The sequence below is a fragment of the Oryx dammah genome, unplaced genomic scaffold (assembly GCF_014754425.2).
Source record: "Oryx dammah isolate SB20612 unplaced genomic scaffold, SCBI_Odam_1.1 HiC_scaffold_26, whole genome shotgun sequence".
NCBI classification, from domain to species: Eukaryota; Metazoa; Chordata; class Mammalia; order Artiodactyla; family Bovidae; genus Oryx; species Oryx dammah.
The window spans coordinates 40,502,619-40,528,453 of NW_024070210.1; the positions used below are offsets into that span (position 1 = coordinate 40,502,619).

Below are 25,835 nucleotides of genomic sequence, written 5' to 3' on the forward strand. Positions count from 1 at the left end.
TACTGACTCTATAGAGACTGGCATTTGAAATAAATGCATATCATTTATAAAAATATATGGCCATAAAAACCCACCATCCAAACCAGAAACTTGAGAGTAAAAGGGAGAGGTATTAATAAGTACACACAAATAACAGATGTAAACACTGAGACTATCCCCAGGCAAACAGGGATGTATGATAACCCAGTTCACACAGATTTAGATAATGAGGTGTGTAACTACTTACCATAGTGTTTCCCTCCCTTTGAATATGTAGTTGCCAGATCACTATGGGCTAACTTTAGTCTGGCAATAAAATCAAAGAGTCAGACATATTTAGTTCTATAAAGGGAGGGAAAAAAAAGGAAAAGGGAGGAAGGTAAAAGAAAAGGCTTATCAAAAAATTGCATAAGCCCTTTCCACATGATGGGATGAATTTTTAATCTGAGTGCAAGAGTAAGATTTTTTTCCTGTTTAAACTTTGATCTGAATGATTTCTACAACATCCTGGACTATTTTTTACTTTTGTTTATTCATCCATCAACACCTTGCCCCATTACTGTGTTTGTTTGTTTTAAACCAACAGTTACTCATCTATTTAATGCTAATTAAATGGTTCAAGTTTTATTAACTATTCATTATATCACACTGAGCCAAAACCATGACCTGTAACCCAGGTTGCTGCTGCTGCTGCTAAGTCACTTTAGTTGTGTCCAACTCTGTGCAATCCCATAGATAGCAGCCCACCAGGCTCCGTCGCCCCTGGGATTCTCCAGGCAAGAACACTGGAGTGGGTTGCCATTTCCTTCTCCAATGTATGAAAGTGAAAAGTGAAAGTGAAGTCATTCAGTCGTGTCCAACTCTTAGTGACCTCATGGACTGCAGCCTACCAGGCTCCTTCGTCCATGGGATTTTCCAGGCAAGAGTACTGGAGTGGGGTGCCACTGCCTTCTCCTTAACTGTTTTCTAAAATTTATTTGTTGTTTAGTCACTAAGTCACATCTGCCTCTTTATGAGCCCATTGACTATAGTCTGCCCAGCTCCTCTGTCCATGGTTTTCCCAGGCAATTATCCTGGAGTGGGTTGCCATTTCCTTCTCCAGGGGATGTTCCTGACCCAGGGATTGAACCCTTGTCCACTGCACTGGCAGGAGGATTCTTTACCACTGAGCCACCAGTGAAGGCCCTTCTAAAAGTTCTAAAACAGACTAATTTCCAGAGAAATTATATTACAATGGTTAAAGTTTATCCAAACAATTTTTAACCTACAACTGGTAAAAATCAAACCACCCCTGTGCACCATTAGTAGGAATGTAAATTGTTGTTGCCACTATACAAAACAATATGGAGACTCTTCAAGAAATTAAAAATAGTAATACTCTATGATCCAGCAATTCCACTCCTGGGTATTTATCCAAGGAAAATAAGAAAGATCTATGCACCCCTTTGTTCATGGCAACATTATTTACAACAGCCAAGATATGGAAACAAACTAAAAACGCCATAAACAAAGAATGAAATCTTGCCATTTGCAACAACATGGATGGACCTAGAGGTTATTATGCTAAGTGAAATCAGTCAGACATAGGAAGATAAACATTGTATAATTTCATTTATATGTGGAATCTAAAAAACAAATAAACAAACAAAACAGTTAAACAGAGAACAACAGGTAAGGTTGTCTGAGTGGAAGATTAAGAATACAAACTTCCAATCACAAAATAAATGAATCGCGGGTATGAAACATACTATGTGAGGAACACAGTCAATAACTAGCATCTTTTTATGGTGATATATTGTAACTAGACTTTATTGAGATGATCATCTAAAAAGTAGGGAAATATCGAGTAACTAGGTTGTGTAACAGGAACTAACATAGAGTTGTAGATTATACCTCAAAAGCAAAGAAACAAACTCAGTAAAAAAAAAAAAAAAAAGGTCAGATTTGTAGTTGTCAGAGGCAGGGAGAGGGCTGGAGAGCGGGAATTAGAAGAAGGCAGTCAAAAGGTACAAACTTCCAGTTATAAGATAAATAAGTACTACAGATGTAATGTACAACATGATAAATATAATTAACACTATTATATGCTATATATGAAAGTTGTTAAGAATAAATCCTCAGAAAAAATCCTAAATCCCAAGGAAAATTTGTTTTCTGTTTCTTTGTTTCTATGAGATGATGGGTGTTCACTGAGCTTCTTGTAATACTCATTTTACATGTGTAAGTCAAACCATTTATGCTGTACACCTTAAACTTATACAGTGCTGTATGTCAATTATATCTCAATGAAACTAGAATAAAAAGTAAAAAAACATACACAGAAATTGTATTTTCTAATAAATATCATAAAATGAAACATTTTATATCATAAAATGAAATAAAAAACTGTATTTTTAAAAAAGCTTTAAAGATAAATGCAGAGCAATTTCCAGAGTCCTCTTAGTAACTCAAATGCTGGGACCTGAAAACAAGCAAGTTTAATTAAAGAAGCATACCTTAGTATATGGCAGCATTTTTCAGTGACTTTGAAAAGGACTGTGGAGATCATTCAAGAGCTTTTAAGGTTAAAGGTTCTTCGTTCTCCTAAATTTACCTAAAAATTCAGGGTTTTTCTTATCCTAAGTATCCTACCATAGATTTAACAGCAATACTGAGGTTCACTCAACCAAGAAATCTTCATAACTTCAAAGGAAAATGTGTAATTGTCTCTTGCAAAAATCTGTTAATCTCCCAGGAAAAGTTTCTGCGTTTTTTCCTCTTAAATTTTCCCTCTGTTTAGGAATCATGATTCAGACCCCCAAATTCCTGACTTCACAATGATCACAAGGCTGTTCCAGCTGACAAGGTCTATCAGCTAAGATAAGTGAATTTTCTTATATTCTGGACACTTAGGCTTATAGAGAAAGTGACTTATAGATACTTGTTTCACGATTAGACTGCCCTAAACAGCTCCTAGGCATAGAACTGGAAAGTTCTGTTATCCAAGTTTCTTCTTAATTCCATAAAAACACCAATAGAGATATTTTCTTTTCTAAAGATAAATAATTGAGGAGAAAAAAATTTAGCTTTAAGTGATTACTATCAGATTTCCCTGGTTTTTTCCATGATCTGAGGACTCCTAAATGACTTAAAAATCTCCTGATCTTAGGTGATTTCAAGAAAAATAAAATAGGACTGCTATTTCAGCAACCGTATAGGACAAACCGATGCTTTAGAACTATGGTGCTGAAGAAGACCCTTGAGAGTCCCTTGGACTGCAAGGAGATCAAATCAGTCAATCCTAAAGGAAATCAACCCTGCATATTCACTGGAAGGGCTGATGTTGAAGCTGAAGCTCCAATACTTTGGCCACCTGATGGGAAGAGCCGACTCATTAAATAAGACCCGAAGACTGAGGCAGGAGGAGAAAGGGATGACAGAGGATGAGATGGTTGGATGGCATCACTGACTCAACGGACATGAGTTTGAGCAAGCTCCAGGAGATGGTGAAGGACAGGGAAGCCTGGCAAGCTGCAGTCCATGGGGTTGCAAAGAGTAGGACACAACTGAGCTACTGAACAACAACAAACAGGACAAAAGAGTATGAAATGAGAAATCAGTATTACAATGATCAAAGATATTGCTGTTACATACACTAACTACAAAAATGACTTCCTTGCAATAAAAGAAACCTTTCTACTTTATTTAACTCAGTCTATTAACTAATCTTGTGGGGTATACTCTGGAAAATGATGGAAAAGCATACCCCAAAACAGGCCAAGTTAAAGTATATTTAAATAGTTTAATAAAATCGACTTCCAAAGTATAGCTGTAACATAAGCATGGGAGAAAAAATGCAAAATCAAGATATTCTACAAGAAACTATAATTATGAAATAGAAGACAAAAAAGTTTTAGTGTTTCTTTACAAACAGTAGAAAGTGATTATCTGTGAATGTTCTTCATATTGTGTTTCTACTCTTACTGCATTATTTTTACTGTTATGTTAATCTTGAGTACACTAGTCATGCTTGATGCAGCATGTGAAAGCTGCTCAGTCGTGTCCGACTTTTTACAACCCCCTGGACTACACAGTCCACGGAATTCTCCAGGCCAGAAAACTGAAGTGGGTAGCCTTTCCCTTCTCCAGGGGATCTTCCTAACCCAGGAATCAAACCCAGGTTTCCTGCACTGTAGGCAGATTCTTTACCAGCTGAGCCACAACGGAAGCAGCATGTATTTTAGTAAATAAAATCTACCGCAAGTCTCTGTTTTCTGTGCAGTTAACAGATCTTCTAACTGATATAGAAAACTACATTATGGAAACCTGTAGAGCAATGTTACATTTGTTACAGTTTAGAGCAGGAATAGTTAAGATGGGCTTTCCTTGCACTGCAATGCTATGGTCCTGCATCATACTAGACCACTGAGTACAGTTAAAGGGTACAGGCTATACGAAGTTTGATAGGCTATGCCTATTTGACCTCGTTAGCATAATCTAAACCTATGTGGGATCCAACTCTAAATGGTTCACTTATATTATAGTCTGCCTTCTTAAAAATGCATATTCTGAGGAATTACACTGAGCAGAATAAAGGAAGATCTACTTTACTATTCTCACTTAACTTCTCATCTTGTTATATTTGGAGATCTGAACAGATTTTTTTTCCTGTATTTTATCTGCTGAGGAAATGCTGTATTGAGGGTTATATAACTCATACTACATTTTGTCAGCCTTTGTAACTGCCCCATTAAGGAAAACTAAACACTATAGACATTTAATGATCAGAGGGCTTGCTGATGGGTCATTTGCTGACAGTTACTATTTTAGCAGAGAGCTTGGAGTACCACTAGACTCTTAGTAAGTAACCAAGAGAATACACTTAACTTACATTGGGCCCAAGGGAGTTAAAAAAAAAGCAAAACACTGACTTATACTACAAAAGGGGCCACTAAAGGCTTGGAGCAGATTAAAAACAAACTTCTCATTCTAAGAAAGAAAAATTCTTAAGATTTAAAAGTAAATAAATAAAGTGATTTGGCAGAAAATTGTTCAGTTCATACAAGCCAAATAAATAATTTTCATAGTTGTCAACAGCTGGACACTTAATTCTATATTACCAGAACTTATTTTCCTTTCCACTAATGTAAGTTTAAAAAAGGAAAATGGTAAGAAATTTCTTATATTACCTTAATATAAATCTAAAATCAGATGCTTTTACAATTGAGAAAACAAAAAAATATCATTACTTTCATGATATAACACAGAGTGATCAACAAGGGACATAAGACTAGAGCTAAAATAACCAAGTTAACCACTTTATTAGCTAAAATGTACAGATTTTTAAAGTGTAGATTTAGGTATTAGTTTTTCCCTTTTAAAACATGTTTTTGAGTCAATGATGTCCTCCTGTCAAAACAATGCCAGTAAGTATAGAAGCCCACCAAAGACCTCAATGTGCTACAATGTCTGATCTCGAAAGGAAATCTGCCTACATATGACAAAAATGAGTCAATTCAATATTGGTCACATTTCCATTGATGTCACTGTTTGTACCATTTGTTCTTTATCTTGTTTCACTTCTACTTAATCATATGATATTTGGAGGTTTTTTTTTCACTGAAACTACAACAGCAGGGGTTATCTATACTTGCTGCCACTGCTCCCTCATTTGATGTATTTCACTAAGGCCCTGATATGTTCACTTCCCTGTAGTCTATGGGATTCATGGCTAAACGCTGCTTACTCATTCTGGCAGATCTTCTTACTCCTACAAAGACTACTAATACCTCAAAACAACTTCATAATTCTGCTTTCTCTTAGTAGCAACTATTACTACTAGCTGACTTATTTACAACAATCTTTTTATCAAGAAAAATTATGTTTCTCTTCTTTGAATAAACTACATAAATATAAATAAGAGGACAGTCAGCTAAAGGAGCCACTAGAACGTTATAGACAGATTCATATTGTATGTTCTTTGAGGGCAGTGGTAATATCTTACTAATATCTTTCTAATCCTAATGACAAGCAGACTGCCAAAAATATAGTATTTGGAGATTTAATTAATGACTAAATAAGCAAATAAATGAATGAAGATCTTTTCAGAATGCTTAACTCATTCATAAACATTTAATAAACTCCTACTATATGTACAGAAGCAATGAAGGATGCTAAAATAAAAAGATGATGGTTCTTGCCCTCAAAAGCCTCTATCTGGGAGGGAAAAAAAACATGTGAACAGATTATTATAAGAAAGTTAAGTATAAAGTACTCTCAGATTATAGCTTCCAAAAGATCACTATCACTGTGATAGTGGCGACAAAGGCTACTTTTACAGGAGAACACTGAAACTTATCCCCTTCACGATCTCTAAAAATTAAAGATAATAGTCCAAATACTCTTAGTTCAGTTCAGTTCAGTCGCTCAGTCGTGTCCGACTCTTTGCGACCCCATGAATCACAGCACACCAGGCCTCCCTGTCCATCACCAACTCCCGGAGTTCACTCAGATTGACATCCATCGAGTCAGTGATGCAATCCAGCCATCTCATCCTCAGTCGTCCCCTTCTCCTCCTGCCCCTAATCCCTCCCAGCATCAGAGTCTTCTCCAATGAGTCAACTCTTCGCATGAGGTGGCCAAAGTACTGGAGTTTCAGCTTTAGCATCATTCCTTCCAAAGAAATCCCAGGGCTCTCAAAGGCTGAATGTATCACTTTTATTTAGTCATTTTTCATCATTATATGCCACCTACATGGCTTACTATTAATGACTATACTCTCTGGGTTATGATGCAAGAGCAGACAAATATTAGCAGGAAATCTGTTACTTTGTTCCACTTGCACTAATTCTCTCATCATCACAAGAAAAGGCCCTCTTTTAAAAGTAATAAACCACCTAATTTTCTACAGAGCTAATGAACATATTATGGTTGTACAGGTAGTATCATTATAGCCAAGAACAGTTTATAAAAGAAACAGAAGGGCCAACAACATGTACCTGTCTAAGGTATTCTAGACAGTGGGTTCTATGCTACCTATCACCTAAGCTACTTGAGTTGTACAAGTGACAAGAGTGTGCAGAACGGGTCTCATCTATTAACTCCATATCACTTAGAAATCACTTTAGGATTTCATTGGGTCATACTGACAATGCACTGCACTACATCATAAACAAAAAAAAATACCACTCCTCAGTATTTCCCACAGGGAAAAAATTCCTTTTAAATCCAACCAATGATGATATATTAACCATTTAAAAATCAGGTAGTACAATATGCACCTTCTTTATCCACAAAGACTCTACTCAATGACAAACTCTACTCTAAATCTTTTTATTTAGTACTAATATGCACTACTGTTATGTCAGAGGGTAGCAAAATAATTCATTTCTTTGAAGTGGAATTAACCCAGGAATAAGCATCTGGAAAGGTAATGATCTAAGCAGTATTTAAAAGTTTAAAATCAATTTTTCTTCCATAGTCAATATCAATATATCTACAGTTTGGCATACTTACCACACTGACTGAATTTCTCTTTTAGTTTCTGCCAAGTCAAGTCAAAAGGCAGCTAGAATGAAAAAAGGTATTAGTAACAGATATACAAGGAAAAAATTAATTTTAAGTATCCTTTACATTTAGTTGCTTACATTTCTGACAAATATCTGGTTGCCTTTGGAGCCTATTCTGTCTCTCATTCCGCTTCCCATCGGACCCGATAAAAATCCTCGATCCATATCGATGCTTCTCTCCAGTATAGCTCCTATACCTGGTCCCATTCTATCAAAGCTGGTACTCATCCGATCCAGTCCCATCCCCATTCCTCCAGTCACACTGTTCATGCCACCCATTCCACCACCTGGATTTTCAAGAAGGGAAGGGAGGATTTGGGAGTTTGGCGTTTTTGTTTTAAAAGCAGAAAGAAAAGGAGGAGGAGGAAGAAGGAGGGAAAAAGGAGGGAGACAATCATTTTTGAGAAAGAAAGGGAGATAAAAATTAATTTATTTATGTGATTAGACAATATATAAACATAAAATTATTTTCATACATGTGATATAACAATCTTCCAAGGAACGAATTTTAATTTGGTATTAGTTAGTTGAATGTTAATGGCTAACTCAATCAGTTTGTTCTAGCCACTGTATAACTACATTAGACATATACACTTCTATAAAGTTATATTCATATCATAAAACATAATATAGATTTTCTACCAATTGTTAATATTCATTAATGTTATAGTAGTTTTTACCCTCATTTTCATTTTCTAATATTACCAAGTTTAGTAATTATTAGAACAAAGACATATGGGATAAATTCAAGTAATTACAACTCACACATCAACTGTTGCTCTCATCATACTGTCCTACATAATATTCTTTCCCTAGCTTACCTTTTATCTCAGTATCTTTTCTCACATATAATTTCTCCTTACATTATCAACTCAATTTCCAATAACCAAAGAACCTAACCTTTAGTCTCTCTGTTATACAGAACTTGTAGAGATAACAAAAAACACAATCACATCCCTTTAGCCAGAGCCTGAGAATCTAGCTTGTATCTCATACCCACTTGATTGCTATATTCAAGTTGAATCCTCTTTAGTCCAATTCTACTCTTTCTCAAATGTATCCTTGTTTCTCATAGCTATTCTAGTATCCCCATTCTAAAAACTAACATCACCCTCAAATTGGTTTTCTGTTAATAACAAATATAAAATTAGGGGAACAGAAGTATAAACACTGAGGTGAAAAAGGAAGATAGGGATATTATATTTAACAAGGAAATAAATAGCCAAGGTTGACAAAAGATGTTGAAAAGAATAAAATGAGAAGCAAGGTACAATGGAGTAAGTATCTTCCACTGACAAGATTTTTTTTAAACTCACTCTTAGAACAGTTCAAGTAGACTGTGTTTCCTATTTGTGAGATTTCAATCAAGTAAAGGAAGTCAATAAAGTAAGGAGAGCTCACACAGACATGGTTCAGCAGTAGTCAAAATTATAAGCCTTGTGCTAAGGCTTAATGTAAGTTCTAAAATGTACTAGTGGAAACAGGGAAGAAATTTAGAATTCTCTAGGGTTGCAACAATGGTACTCTTGATTCTATCATGGAAAGATTTAAGAGGCAAGGAAATAAGCATCTCTTTCAATCTTGCCCTCAAACTCAGGAGGTCTCAAGAAGTGTTAGATCTGAGGCAATTCACCCATGTTTACCAGAAGACACAAGCTGCTCACAAATGAAATAAGTTAGTCTCCAATATAAGCAAGGAAACAAAATTGATGCTAAAGCTAATGTTGTTCCTGACACATGATTAGAAAAATCCCCAGATTCATTAGCTAGAATAAATGTTCTTGAATTGGGTGACATTAAACACATATTCTGGTGTTTAGAAATGTCAAAGAAGTAAAATTCAAAGTTAGTTTAGAAATTTCAAACAGTAAAGCTCAATAACTGTCAAAATTTCTCTAAATTACAAGTCATAGTAACATTTAAGAACAAAGTATTACTATACTACAATAACTACTCTTGCAAAGTTTTTTGCAAGTACTCAAATATTACTATAAAATTCTAGTAAAATTTAAACCTACTTATTCCAGATCCTATTGGACCCATGTTAGAAGCTCCTATTCTTCCTGCAAACCCTCCAATCATTGCACTGCCTAAACAAGGATGGAAAGATAATATACTAATTAATAATCATACTTTAAAATTCCCAAAGTACTATGCTCTCAGAAGATGTATAAAAACTGAAAAATACAAAGTCTTCTAGAAATAGGGTTCAGATATGTAACTGAAAAAGAGAGCTAGTACATTAAAATCTCTAGTCTTTTTCTTCAAGTAATAAACTACATGAAACATTTTAAATGTCTACTTTTTCATAAAAAAGAGAGCCAAACTCTAAAAATATAACCTGCAAAAAGAAAAGGAGAAGTAAACAGCCAGCCCTACCAAGTCTACCAAAGGAATCTCCAAAGCCTCGATTTATTCCAATATCACCACGTCCAAAATCTCTCTCCATGCTACTAGTCATCGCACCACGGTATAGCTCTGAAAAGATTATGCAACAAATTAACCCTTTTTCAAGTATTATCAATAAACAGTAATCTATTTAGGAACTTACTGAAACTAAACTGTAAAGACAGCAAATGTCACAATACAGAAAGTCTGTGATTCACCCAACCTACTTTCTATGCCACATATATCCCAGTCCTGCTATATCTGTCCTTATCCCCTAGTGCCCATACATCCTCTGAAAATATCTATGGTATCCATCCCCAAGTAAAGGGGGGACATTTTTAATAATAAGGAAAATGAAATGTACCACACATATCCCACTATATACAATTACCTACCTCCCATTCGACCAACTCCTCCAAATCCTCCCATGCTATTCATTGCTTCCAGACCACCAAACCCAATTCCTATGAAATAAAGATTAAGTTTGAGATGTGACTGTCAATTGTATAGCTGAACCATGCATTTTGTAAATGTTAAGTCTCATCAGTAAACTTCATAACACATCACCTTCCATAGCCCTTAAGTATGTACTAGGCCAAATTTCTGCTCACAGCCTTTAGGACGTGAACCAATAGTAAATCATGTTTTGTTTTCCTCAGAATTCTCAACATATTTCTAATTCACTCAACATGGTGATGGGTACATACAAAAAAAAAAAAAAAAGGAACAAATACTTATACATACCTCCTCCAATTCTATTCATTCCTCCAAAACCTGGACCATCCATTCCCATACCTTAAATAAAATACACAATATCTACTTTCAATAAACTTTATTTTAATGACTAAAGAATGACATAATGCAAGAGCACAATAGATATAATGCTGGTCTAGTCACCGCGGAACACTAGAGAAGCAGCAAGGCACAGGCAGGATGGTTTAAAGTGCTATGCCATAGCAGTTGTCTAATCAAGAGTCTTTAAAAAGGTCTCTGTGAAAATTCATTAGTCAAGAAAACAAAATTCACTGGTCATGCTCTCATTCGGTTAGAGAATATCTAGGATTGGGCAAGAGTTCATTATTTTTTCAGCTCACACACACAAATATCACTACAGCAGATTGAGAAATCAGGTCTCCTTCAAACATGGCAGCTAAGGGAGCAGTAAAAAATTAAAGAATAAAAATAGTATGTGTTTAGGAGGGCAGAAGGCCTAAGAGTAAGGGAGAAAATTTCCACCCGTTTAGATGAGAATGATTATTTTAACTACCCTCACAATTTAAACTGTAGCTATAGCACCTCAACAAAAACAGAAACCAGAGAGCATTTATTAGTTCATCAGTTAAAATAGCAATTCTCAAAATATGGTATGGGGACCTTTGAGGGTTCAATAGATCAAAACTATTTTACTATTCAAATAATACTAAGATATTGACTGTTTTACTTTCACTTTCTCCTGAGTATAAGGTGAATTTTCCAGAATAGATGGTATTGTAATGAATTGAATTCAGAAGCAAATGTAAGAGCATGATTATCTTGCATTAAGCCAAACATTAAAGAGATGCAAAAAAAGGTGAAATATCACTCTTCTAATTTTTGTTTTCTTAAAGACTATATTTATGTTAACATATAATAAGTTTATTATTATTTTAAACATGCAAATTTTTAAGTTCTAATTTTTAATTTCTTATAAAGTACATACCGACAAATATAACCACATACACAAAAGCACTTTGGAGTCCTCAACAAATTTTAAAAGTTTATAAAAGGGTTCTGAAACCAAAAAGCTTAAAAATTAATTTTCAAAGATAAACTGTAGATTACTCTAGGTGAAGAGTCAAACAGCTATCTGCAAAGCTACCTTCCCAACTAGATATTCAAATTTAAATTGCTTACAATATGGTAGTATTTCACCCATTCCACAAAGAAAGTATATCCATGATATACAAGGCACAGACAATAGTGAATATTCTCCTTTGACAATTCAAAATCCACAGTGCTAAAAGGCTAACTGTAACATGGCTGGCCTCAGAGGAACCCTCCTGACCTTTGCCCAATCTCTTTCCTGTTCTCTGCTCTCAAGGGTTCCTTCCTTTTTCAGACTAAAGTAACAACTTAAATATTCAATTATAAACTACAGTCCTTTCAACATTATTACAAACTAGGAAGTATAAGCTTTACAATCTAGCAAATGTATCATTTAAAACAAAATAATAAAGTTAGAATACTTACCACTTGGACCTAAATTTCCCATTACACCACCTATGTTCAACTGGCTGGCACTAATAGGTTGTCCACCTGGACCAAGTCCCATTCCAATGCCTCCAAGACCACCTAAAACACAAATAAGGATGTTATTATCAATTCATATTTGATCAACTAACTGCCACTGAAAATTTTAAAGCTCTATGCTTATAGCAGTAATTCTAAAAGTTTGAAAATTTGTAAATAAGATTAACAGTTCTTGCTTTCATTGAAACGTAGCACACTGAAGCATTACTATATCATTTATTAAAGAGAAGTGTTTTATGAAGCAGATTCATCTTATATCACAATCAAATGCATACTGAGAAAGAGTAATGAAATACTAAGAGCATTCTGAATCACTTTAGAAATGACCTACATATCTTAAAATATGTACGTATTAAATCTGTAGACCCTCTTAAAATCTAGGAATTACTTTTAGATGGTTCAGAAGAAACTAAAAAGTCAACAACCAAGTAAACTTAATATTGAATAAAGCGAATGTTATATTACCTAGTTTTATCATTGACATATTTATATGGTATCTTAAGTGTTTTCATATCTGTCATGCATAGATGAGGTAATTTTTGAGACCTTAAGTTACTTGCAAAATGCTATGTGATTAAGCTAACACTAGAATTCAAGTTTTATGTCTCTAAATCCAGTATTCTTTTTACTTCTCTTAAACTACTTAAGTTCACTGAAAATAGACTCTAAGAAGATAATCTGATGACCTTAAAGACAGTGGGAACTGTTTTACTCTACTAACTCTGAATTTGGTCTTAAAGTTCCTGCTATCAATGGAGCAATTAGTAAGTGCTAAGGGTTGAGAAAACCATATATTATATACTTTTTTTTTTTTTTTTTTGCAGTATAGAAGCATGTTGTGTTAAATTGGAAAGATCAGTGTGACCTGGTAAAAGAAATACCTTTTTTTCAGTTCAGTCCCTAAAAATAATTCAAAGCAACAGCACACTTAACTATCAACAATGCTCATGTCTACACATAACACTCTTATTTTCATCTCTGATACCATTCTTCACTAAAAAGAACCAGGACTCTTTGAAAGTAGGCCAATTTCATGTCTCAGAAAAAGAAAAATCATGGATCTGGGAAATTCCATTCTTACCAGAGAGTAAGAATATCAGAGGCATAAGAAATGAAGAAGCCTCCACTTGCCAAGTTACAATAATCTCAGCAAAGGAAGTGGAAGTGGAGGGAGAAAGGAAAGAATAAACACATTTAAAATAATTAACTTAAAACAACAAACTGATTCTGTCCAAGTCTATGAATTCACACTACATCTCAATAGAAAAGAGTACATAAAACCATAAATCTTGAAAAGAATAGATATAAAATAAATATGAATATAATAAAGGATTATTTTTAATCTAAATAAATTGAAGAGTTCTAGTGGTGGAAAAGAAAATTGAAAGCCCTTACTTTACAAAGCCAGGATCTTAAAAGATGACACCCTAAGTGATAAGGAAGGGCAGAAAAGGACTGCCCTACAAAGGGAGAACAGGCAATATTCAAAGACATGTTAAGCTGAGAATTTTCCAGAATTTATTTTAAAAAACTGAATTCTCAATTGTGAAAGCCCAATAAAGGATAATCCACACCCACAATGTAGTAAAACTATATGCCAAAGACAAAGACCTTAAAATCGGCTACATGAAGAACACAGCTTACCTACAAAGAAAGGACAATTCAGCTGATAGCTGACTCAACAGCAATAATGGAAGTCAGAAGACTGGAATATTTTTAAAGTGCTGAGGGAAAATAACTATCTTAACCTATATAACTTCATCTTCAAAGACATTTATAGACGAATCAAAATTGAGAGAATTTACTAACAACAGATACTCATTGAAAGAGCTTTTAAAATGTATGCTTCAGGGGGCAAAATAATAGTGTCATGATCTATGAAAGCAAATAATAAGGTAAGTAAGTACTAATAATGCCTATTTTGTGGAACTGGATAAAAAGTAAATATATAACTAAAACATTAAGCAATAATAGCATATAATTCAGCAGGAAAGTGATTAAAATTGGAGCATTCAAAGGTCATTTGGCTTTTGAGAATAATCCTATTAACTTCAGACTTTATATCAACACATTAAAATATTCAGGATAACCACTGAAAGGGAAAGATAGGAGAAAAAGAAATATAAAGTAAATATTTGTACAAAGCAGATAAATACTAATAAAACACAAAATAAGATAATAGGAATTAAACCAAATAAATCTATAAAGTGAATAAACAAAACAAAGCTGTTGTATCTACATTACTATTAGACAAAAGACGTAAGGCAGTTACTAAATACGAAATCATTCTACAATGATAAAATCTTAACTCACTAGGAAAATGTATCAGTTCTATACTTGTATGCATCTACTGAATGAGTTTTGAAATAAAGTAAAACTAAGAAAAAGCAGACAAATTCACCTTAATAGCATAGGATTTTACCATAAATATATATCAGTAATTGATAGCACAAGCAGACAAAATTACTAGCAAAGGTGTAATTTAAATGATTAACAAAACACAGGGCTCTCCAGGTGACACTAGTGGTAAAGAATTCGCTTGCCAATGCAGGAGACCCAAGAGATGCAGGTTCCATCCCTGGGTCGGTAAGATCCTCTGGAATAGGAAATGGCAAACACAACAGTATTCTTGACTGGAAAGTTCCATGGATAGAGGAGCCTGGAGGGCTACAGTCCATGGGGGTCACAAAGAGTCAGACACAACAGAGCGACTGCACATGCACACACACACAACACACACACAACAGTATACTGAACACCTGGAATATGTATTAAAATGTATCATATAGTAGGACACAATAAAAAGTCCAAATTAATCAATTCCAAAGAATCACAACCATATAGACAGCTACAGCCACACTATGTTAGAAATTAATAAGAAAAAGCCTATACATTTGGAAATTCAAAAATACATAACTTAGGAAGAAATCATAATAGTAATTTAATAAAAATTAAATCACAATAAAGACACTCTAGCACAACTTGTATATAGTGGCCAAATTGATAGTCATAACTATCTGTATTAAAAAAGAGGCTACAAATTAGTGAAGTACACATTCAACTTAAGGAGTTAGGACAAAAATAAGAGACTAAACCCAAAGAAATAGAAAAGGAAATAAAACTAAGAGCATAAACTAAGATATAAAAAATGGAATTTACTTCTTCAAAAGCACTAATAAAATTGACAAATCTCCAAGCAAAACTGACTTAAGAAAAACAGAAATTGCAAACCTTTGGAATTTAAAAATGACAGAACTATAGCTGTGGCACAAATTGAAAGAGACTATTTTATGCCAACAAATCTGAAAATGAACAAAAATGGTAAATTCTCAGAAAAATAGAAATTACCACAATGGACTCAAGAAGCAACAGTAAATATAGTAAATAATAGTATATAAATAATAGATAACAAAGTTAATAAGTAAAAATCTTTTCCTAAACACTATACATCAGGGCCAGTATTGAGTATCTAGCCAATGTTGAGAGAACAGAGTATTTTCAGGGAGAGAGAACAAATTCTCCTGAAAGTAGTATTGTTTCTTATAACAGAAAAATTAGAATAACCTAAAATACACATACACATATATTTACAAAATGTGGCATTAGCCACTGAAGTGAAGGGATTAGAGCTACAATTTTTCAACACACATGAAATCTCAAAAACAATGTTAAACCAAAAACAGCAAGTTGCAGAAAAATATGAACAATATAATTTCACTCACACCAAATTTTGAATCCAGCAAAACAATTTCATATGTTTATGAATGTATAAATGTGTAATCAAATTATTAAAACATAGATAAAATGATAAACACTGTATCCATAAGTTGTTTCTTCTAGGTAAAGTTATCTAGTGGGAGGTGGTAAGGGAGGAGAATCTTTATCTATAAAATGTTAAAGAAAAATCACCTAAAACAAATATGGTCTATGATAGCTACATGAGTGATTTTATATTTGTCTATATAAACAGTTTATGATAAAAAAAACTTTAATAATAAACAGAAAAATATAACAAAAAGAATAAGAGATAGTATTTACTGAGTGCTTACATTATGCAGAACTGTTCTATGCACTTTATTTATTAACTCATATAATTCTCATCAATCCATAAAGTAGGTACCATAAGCATCCTCATTTTGAAGATGGAGCACTGAGACACAGATGTTAAATATATTATATTGCTGTTTTATAATCCTTTGAAAAATAATTATGATAACACTGATCACCTGAAAACCTATAAATCTACTTCAAGGTATCTATCCTAAGGAAATAACCAAAAACATACCAAAGACTTGTATACAAAAAGAAAGAAAAAAGGAAAACTCTGTTGGTGATTTAAGGAAAAAAAGTTAACATACCTAAAATATACATAACACTGAAATAGTTACGGAGCTATATGGAGATATGGAGTTATATCATATGGATATAGGTAACTATATCCATATGATAGGTTAACAGCCAATTAAAAATTTTTAGAAAGAATTTATAACAAGGAATAGTGCTTACATTCTAATTGCTAAACAAAAAAAAATAGAAAATTATTTATGTGGTAGTTCTCAACTATGTAAAAAAAATACACATATAAGGAAACACTGGAAGGAAATTCACAAAATGTTATAATAATGGAAGTTATTTATGGATAATAAAATTACAAAGACTTTCCCCCAACCACATAAGACCTTAACAAACTTTTTAGTATATACTGCTTTTATAATCAGGAAAAACTACAAAAAGGAAACAAAAAGTGGCACATATTTATCTTCTCAGTCTTCCTAATAAACTAGGACAAACTAGCTCCATAACTTGAAACACCACACAGCAGGCAACTGGGGATGCAAGCACAGACAGTCCTGTTTCGCCTATGACCGTCTGCGTCGCGTCTAGGAACAGCTTCACTTACGTGGCAACTGTGGCGCTTTACTGTCATGTGACCGGTAGTCTTCATGAGGGACAGACTTGTCATCCTAGTTGCAAAAAAGTTTATTATATGGTTAATAGATAACTTAAAAGATCTGTAATGTAGAAGAAAGCAGGTAAACTTTGAGGTTGGAGAGTTGAAGTGATATACAGAACTCACCATTTTCACATGCATAGGTCTATCAAACAAAAACTGCCCATTGAACATAGCTGTTGGTTCAGTCAAGGAAAGCCAGTCAGGACAACTATGAAATTATAGTTGAACACAAACACATTTTTAATAATCATATTTAGCATCAAGCTACCCCTAATATTTTAACCAATGTCTTTTAATATTTTACTTATTTGTATTAGTTTCTTCCACATGCTCAAAGAAAAGCTTCAATTTTTTGCTTTATAGTTTTACTTTATAAATAAAATATCTTTTAATCCAACCACTGAAAAAAGAAAACTAACTAGGCATCATTTAAAGCGACTATGTTAATGTACAATGAGATACATTACTGTCAACAACATGTATACAATTAGTTGTAGTAGGAAGAAAAAGTAGGAAAAAGTTAATACCAGGCCTGTATAATATGGCTAATTCAAGTTTTAAGAGTGACTTTAGTACTTGGACATAATAAAGGTTTTATGCACTGGAGACCAAATTCTAATACACATTTCTAAGTAAGGCAACCTTAAATTCCATGATCCCCACAAAATGGTATCAAACTTCAACCTTATTAAACAACGCTCAAGTGTAAATCAGGATACAAATTGCTTGAACTGCTTCAATTGCTTGTTCAAAAGTGACTGTGCCCATTCCTCTGCTCTTGCCATCTTTGTCTTCTTTAATATCTGCCCGCTTTACAGTTCCAGCTATGCTGAACACTTCCTTTAGCTTCTTCCAACCAACTTTGAAGTCAAGCTTAATATAAAATCATATAAAGTTACACATCTATTAACCCCTCTCCCCACTTAATACAAATCATTTCTAAATTCTCCAAAATATAAAGAACTCTAATTCTAAAACAGTATATCAACAGTATCAAATAGAAACATCTGAAGTTGTTAAAGATCAGTAAGCTACATCTATGTTGTTTCTTACCCTTGATTTTTTTAAATTCTCAAAAACAGCCTCTCAGTGCTGCTCAGTCCTGTTTTGTACATTTTGAAACTTGCATATCTATTTTTACTGACAGAAATTCAGATTTGGGAAAGTATAATTGATATCACTGACTTTCAAAAGCTTAAGACAAACCAACGACAACATGCACATTCACAAATATCAAATCTAAAGAAAGAAATCCAGTTACCAATATGACTAAAGTCACATATAATAATGGTATATAATATCAAGAACTGTTTGTTTATAAATTCTACAGTTCTATTTGTGTTTATACTCTAACCTTGTATTTATGGACTCAAATTGGGTTTGAGTTTATAATAATTACTCTTTTGCTTACTTTAGTTAAAAACAAGCAAAATGTTTTATAAACCTGTAACCCATTCATCTAATAATCTCATGATTAGAACTAAATATCTGAATGGCAAAATTTTAGAGCAAAGCTTAAACTTACATTAGCAACAAAAATTGTGGAACCAAGTCTACCAGCCTGCAAATTACTGATAACCTCAGGAGGAATGTTTGGATTATTGAGAATGGAAGGTGGTAAATTCATCAATCCCGATCCCATATCGGGTACATGTCCTCCTGGAAATGATCCTCCTGTTCGTTGCAATGCCCTACGAGCATTTTCTCCATCAGGATCCTATAATACACAGTCAATGTTAAATGCCACTATATACATCAGTAAATCTATACCACTAAAATAACAATTTCAAATTCTACAGCAGCTATCCAAACTGGCTCAAATTACTGGCCCTCTTGAAGAGTGAGCTTTTTTCTCATCCAGAGAATCCAGTCCCATAAAAACCTGTGGACAGACAAAAGATTTCAGTCTCCAGGGATGTCAATTAAATACCTCTTTCCAATCACTAAAGTCACTTAAGAACTTGAAATTAGTTTAATTTTGTCCTCACACAGGTATACAAATATATGGCACATACACATACAAATAACTCAAAGAGGAACAAATACTTACTGTGACTCTTTCCTTTTCAAAATGCGGTAATGATACACCCAAAGCAATGCCAAATTCATATTACCGCAAAGCTTTCAACAGAGAACAAACTATTACAAAACCCAGAAATACTGGGGTAGAGGGAAACTGTTACAATCTGCAAATTTTATTCCTGAACAAAAGAGAATTATACACTTTCCAACCTCAAAAATGATTACAATTTGAGATGGAGAGAAGAAGATAAAGAAAGGCTAAGTACCAAGTAAAGAATGGTACTAAACATTGTTTGGTTTTGTTTTCTTTAGTTCATTAACTTTTAAGAGAAACATTCTGCCTTTAAACAAAACAAAACAAAAAGGCAAGCTTAAACATACTTCTCACTTATCTCAGTAGAGTACAAAATACAAAAACCACATAAACACACAAGACTACTACTATCTGCAATACCAAATGATTACGATACGTGTAACCATCTACACTCTACTCTGCTGGTCCTGGTCAGGGAATTCTAATGAAAAGAAAGCTGGGTGACTTTAATAAATTTTCTAGGAAGGCTAAGAGAATAGAAGGTGAAGTAAATGTAAGGATAAAGGTATTCTGACAGTCAATGTATTCCATCATGATGAAGAAGTAAAAAGAAATATAAAAGCAAAGAAATGTTCTGAAGAATGCTACATAACTTTTTAAGTTAATAAATAAATGCTTCAGGCCTAAGGTTTCAAAAACTTGCACAAATACAAAACTGAGAATAGTGGTTACCCATGGGGGAAGGAGGAGGACATAGCAGGGGAGATGCTTCATGAGCCATTAAGAGAGTCGGTTTCTCCTTAACATCTTAATATTAATAAAGCATATTGCTATATTTTTATGTATGACATACATATAAACACATATACACACATATATATCATAAAACATATATAAAATACAACTTATGTAAAACCACCTACTATATAGCGTGGTTTTTAGTCCTCCGTTCCCTTTAGGTGTCTGTCTGTCTGTCACAGTCCACTATTGCTATGAGAGAGCCTATTCGTTTACAACCGCTACTAAGCACATTTAAGTAAATTTTAAAATGTAATTCTAATATCTGTTAATGAACATTGGAAATATACTTTTCCCTAGACTCAAACTAGTATTTCTCGGCAATGATCCTAGCCAGCCATGTGAAAATCAGATAATTTCAAGAAAGGAACCTTTAAAGATAATAATCCAGAAAAGTTAATTGAATAAAGAACACCTCATCATTTAGTTTGGCCAACTCAATCATTCTTCTCTTTAGGCAGTTAAAAATAAGAAGTATTCTATATCACCTGGGATCACATAAATCTGTTATACGGTCTCTGAAATATTATCAAGGATCTACAATGCGCTAAAACTTAAAAGAAAACAAACAGTATGGGCTTTGTTCCCAGTTAAAAAAATAACAAAACAAACACAGAACCTATAATACTTGTGGGGTTTTTTTTTTCGGCCCCACTGTAAGGTTTGTGAGATGTTAGTTCCTGGACCAGGCATTGAACCCCAGCCCTTGGCAGTGAGAACAGAGTCCTAACCACTGGACCGCCCGAGAATTCCCTGTAATACTTGTCTTTTGAAGAGGAATAGGAAACATCATAAAAAAGTAAGTCATAATCCTCAAAATTATAATTTCCTACATGGTGGTTGTTCTACAAATGTTACTTCCTTATGGGAAATTATTAGGGTATCAACACATTTCTGAAAAATTGGCCCTGGCTTATGCATGAAAATTATCACCAAATAAATGGCACAGCTTACTAGAGTCTAAACTTCCTCTACCAATTTTCTACTTCTCAGTCAAAATATTAACAACAACAAAAACAAAAAAACCCCTAGGCTCAAACAGAATTAGAGAAACTCAGAAGCTGACTCCAATAAAGAGATAAGGGATACTTCTATTTGCTGGCAGCATGGCCTTTAATTTTAAGCTATTATTCATCTCATTTCCAGGAACACAAGACCAAGGACCAAGTTACACTCCCACCTTGTGCAGCAATAACAACAGTCAAAATTATTACAGTTAACTCATCACACAGCTAGAAAATGATAGAGCTGGGACTCAAACCAACACCATACTACATTAAATTGTGACTGACAGTACTGTTCCACAATGATTTGTTTCCATGTTGGTGGAAACTCTTCAGCATCCCAAGGTTATATCTTCTGTTGCTTCTTATTACAGACTTTAAAAAGGATATACGCCTAAGTGGTATATGATCAAACTATTCAGGTAAGATTAACAATATGAACTAAAGAGAGACATGAAAATAACTTCTACTCAAGCTAGCCATTTCCAAGGTTAATTTAACAGCTAACTGTAAACAGTTTTTCATTTTATCTTCCAATCATTCTTTTGTCAATGTATTTATACTGCTTCACACAAAGTGAATATCTTCATTTTAGGGGAGGGATCTAAACATCCCATTTATATAAGTTCTGGTTATATATTTCACTAATAGATTTATAACTTTTCTTAAATTTTAATCAGGGATAGTTTCAGGTTAATTTTATTAAAAGTGAGTATCAATTTTATTTAAATCTATAAGGTACGTGAATTACTAAGTAAACTTTATCAACTACAAGAATATCTACAATATTTTTCAAATCTGACAACACAATCTGAAAACTGAAAGCGTTTATACCAAACAAAATCAGCATTGTCCTCTTTAAATTTCTGCACCCTGTAATTTTTACAAATCATACACCTCTGCTTATAATAACTTGTGACAAATCAAATACATAGGATATTGCTTAAAAGTAAATATGAAACCATGTACAAGCAAAACTGTCATCAATTATATAACACTTTAATAAGCATCTATGCTTTAAAAAAAGTTGTAATCAGATAAATAACATTACCAGATGAAAATCCAAAGAAACCATGTCCTTTTATTCAAATGTTTAAATTATTTCAAATACAAGAAATCTTACCTCTTTAATATTCAACGGTCTTCCACTAAGATCATATTTGTTCATTGTCTCTAGTGCTTTCTTGACAAATTCTTCATCTTTGAATTCAACCACACTTAATGGGAAAAAAATTTATAGGAAATGTTTATGTACTAAGATTTTTTTTCCAATCATAAATTTAAATTTCACTTAAGATACTAAAAAAAAAAATTCTTACCCACAACCCTACATCCAGGTAGATTTGTCAATATATGCAAAAGAAAAAAAAGTTTTGGATCAGTAGATGAAGTTAACGATAGATTCTAACATTTAAATCATTAAAGCAACTGATAATACAATCACTCTGTTTTTTACACCTCCAGAACATAACAGGCAAATGACCACAAATTTCCTATAAATTTTTAGATCTATCCATTTAAGATTGTAGAATCTAGCATCTAAGAAGCACATTTTTACTTTTAGATGACCGTTCTTTAAAACTAAAGCAATGTCATCGCACAAATTCAATCAAGGAAATAACTGAAGGCTCTCAAATACCTATCCTTACATTGTTATATGTGTTTTTGAAAGATGTATGGTGTACAAATAATTTTAATGTAAATTTTCCAATTTTACTTTTACAAAGTTCTCAAAGAAAACTGGCTACACACAATTTATAACATCCAGTTGTAACTATGTTTTAAAAAATTAATGCTAAAGAAACAAAGTAACAGAATCATTTTTTAAAATAGTTCCTTGTCATTATTATTATTCAAAGTATCCTTTGAATGTGATTACATAAGTTTTATTTCTCATGCACCCAACTGGTTTTTGCTAATATAATTAAACATTGTTAAAAAGCTTTCCATTATATTCTTCAATATGTTGCTTTTGTTGCTAAAGATAAATATCTATCAACCTATTCCTTCTCTGTCAATTTAATCATCAATGTTTTTATATTCATCCAATTGGTCAGAGCACTGCCTTTTCTGTAGTCCTGTAGGCTACCAAATTAAGCTCTTTAGTGCAAGTTTCAAACATACATTCTGAAATAACACCTTTAAGCTACAGGCCTCTCATGGAACTCTGAGGAAATATTATCAATTCAGTGACTTTTAAAATATCCTTGAAGACATCAGAACACAACAAAAAAAATCCTATATTAAAATCTATTGGCTAAGAAGCATTACCTTAGAGCATTAGAAAAGTGAATGCCTTTTATGAGCATTTTCAAAACCCACCTCTTCAAGGCAGCTAGTTTGGTTTGTGTGTCAGACTTGCTAGTATAAAGCCTCAAATCTTTCATAATAGAGTAAAACAAAATGAAACTTAAGTTTCCAAAAACTGGTACAAGTATTATACAAAAAGTAAACTGCTGAGGAACTTTTAAACCTCAAGCAGATTATTGCCCACAGCACTTACCCTTGATTTTCCTTCCGCATCCTTAAAGAGCTCCACGTATGTAACCTCACCAACTACATAAGACATACAAAAGGAAGATACCAAGAAACAATACATTTAAACACCAGTATCTTGCTTTACTGCACACCTGTGCACAACTCTACAGAAAAGCACCTATTATTCACCAACAATCAAAACCAGACCAACATACCTCCTGTCAATGACTATGTAAATTTAACTAATTTTCAGAAATGTACATCATCCACATTCTCTAAAAAAGCTAACAACCATATTAACCTAATTCATGCTACAGATCATATTTTGGCCAGCATGATATAGTTGGTGAACAAATGCACATATACATACAAAAGGTCCCTTAGCCTATCATATTAAAAACATCAACATTAGCACTTTTCAAATAACTTTGGTCCCCTACACACAACAGCTGTTTTAAGGTGACTTTCTACCTGAATGTCTTCAAATCATGTTTGCCGTCAGTAAACTAAATTTACAAGTCATGCTTCACAGCAAGCCACACACTTTCTAAATAAAGTCAGTGAATAAAACCAATCAAATAGTTGTCACCTTACAACAGATACACCAATGCAAAAAAATTTTTTTTATTTATTAGATCAGCCTCAAAACCAAGTACATAGTTTGCATGACTATTGAAACTCAATTTTTCAAGAGATAACAAAACTAACTTTTACAAGATCAAGTATTAAAATGATTTTTCCCCAGAACAAACCATATATATAAAATGAAGGTTTTCAGGTTATTCTGAAAACAAAACTGCAACAGCAGTAACGCCATTTTAATATAGAACTGCAGAGACAGCATCATGGCATTCATGACAATGCAAACAGAATGAACTCCACAGCCAGACTCCAGACTCCACCAAGGTAATAACAGAACAGCTTTTGGAGGAAGAAAGAATCAGACCTTATTATTCATACTTTAACACACTACATGTATTGCTTACCTAATGCAATAGTCCTTTAAAAAATCTATAAAGACTTCAACTAGACAAAGCAATCACTTTAACAAAATTCTTGGTGGCATGCATATGTTGTCTCGCTCCTTCCCCACTAACATGGCAAAAAAAAAAAGAAACTTCATTTATCCATACTACCTTGTAATGAAATTGTACCAAGTGAAAGAAGAGGAAAAGATTAATTTATGTGTCAAGAAATAAACAAAAATCAATTTTTTGAGTCTGTGTGGCTAAGAGGAATGAAAAAAGTTTGCTTATCTCCCTCCCCATTCTAAATGAAGATCATCCAGCAATAAGTTTATCAAAAATAGTTACCTTTTTCTCTCATTAGATCTTTAATAGCTTGCCATTTCATGTCATATGGGATGTTGCTAATAAAAACTCTGTTACGATTTGGACCCTTCTTTTCTCCAGTGCCTGAATTCTTATCTTTTGAATAAGGATGGAATCTATTGGCCTTCTTATTCCCTGTAGATTTTTCTTTTAATTCAGATTTCTCTTCTTTGACTGATTCATCATTCTCCCTATGAATTAAAAACAAAACAGAACAACAAAAAGAAAACCTCAGTGGTGCTTCCAATAGTGGAAGTCTATGTTAAAATAAGTATTTCACATTTATCTTTTCACAAAATTCTCCCCTAAATTAGACCTAAGGAAAGCAGCTGGAGAGTCAACTACTGCCTTTGAAAGTACCCAATCAATGTCTTTTCAAAGCAATGATTTCAGCATATTACCAAAGTTCTCATTTAACAACCCTTCTTTTTTCCATATTAAATAGTTGCAGCATTCAAACAAACCCAGTTTTCCCCATCATACTACTTAATAAATGTTGTTAGAACCTAACAAGAGGGGGAAATGGGTGATTTTATTCCTAGAGTATATTAAAAACTGCCACTGTTAATGGAGAACTAACTTTCTGGGCCTCATTCAGAACTCTAAAAACTTAATTTACAAAATGACACAATGAAAAAGTTCGTGTCTTAAAGGTTTATAACAGTTTCCTCCCAGAATTTTTCTTCTTCATTGCTTAAAAATATAATCAAAACACAGTTATATCTATATCTATACACTCCCCATATGACTCTCATAATTTTTGTCTCTTCCCAGTTTTGACCAATCTGATAAGGTATCCTATTATTTTCATGTTCAGTATTCCTGTTTTAACCTACAAATTAGGATAGGGTATTTCACAGAATCGAGCCATTTTTATTAAGAGTAATATCTATAATAGGTGGGATGGGATGGAGGAGAGCAGCAGTACTTAAATGCAACATGAACCAGAAATGTATAAATCTACTTTTCAATGAGGCCTAACTGGAAAGACATTTAAAAGACTGTAATCAC

The 25,835-nt window shown here is 33.4% G+C and overlaps 1 protein-coding gene across 4 annotated transcripts in view; it reads right to left on the minus strand.

Moving 5' to 3' along the window:
• MYEF2 (myelin expression factor 2) overlaps positions 1–25,835 on the minus strand; it is a 36,093-nt gene that overhangs the window by 5,630 nt on the left and 4,628 nt on the right. The window contains exons 2-16 of one of the 4 annotated variants that reach the window (XM_040226457.1): positions 24,807–25,015; positions 23,519–23,571; positions 22,335–22,342; positions 22,139–22,232; positions 18,683–18,874; positions 17,877–18,030; positions 17,281–17,330; positions 17,104–17,167; positions 12,144–12,245; positions 10,659–10,709; positions 10,310–10,378; positions 9,906–10,004; positions 9,545–9,616; positions 7,605–7,813; positions 7,474–7,525 (exon numbers count right to left, since the gene is read on the minus strand). In XM_040226457.1, the coding sequence (XP_040082391.1) occupies positions 7,474–7,525; positions 7,605–7,813; positions 9,545–9,616; positions 9,906–10,004; positions 10,310–10,378; positions 10,659–10,709; positions 12,144–12,245; positions 17,104–17,167; positions 17,281–17,330; positions 17,877–18,030; positions 18,683–18,874; positions 22,139–22,232; positions 22,335–22,342; positions 23,519–23,571; positions 24,807–25,015 (1,478 nt within the window). The remainder of the gene's footprint in view (positions 1–7,473; positions 7,526–7,604; positions 7,814–9,544; positions 9,617–9,905; positions 10,005–10,309; positions 10,379–10,658; positions 10,710–12,143; positions 12,246–17,103; positions 17,168–17,280; positions 17,331–17,876; positions 18,031–18,682; positions 18,875–22,138; positions 22,233–22,334; positions 22,343–23,518; positions 23,572–24,806; positions 25,016–25,835) is intronic. The other 3 variants (XM_040226460.1, XM_040226458.1, XM_040226459.1) reach the window with 3 other exon arrangements.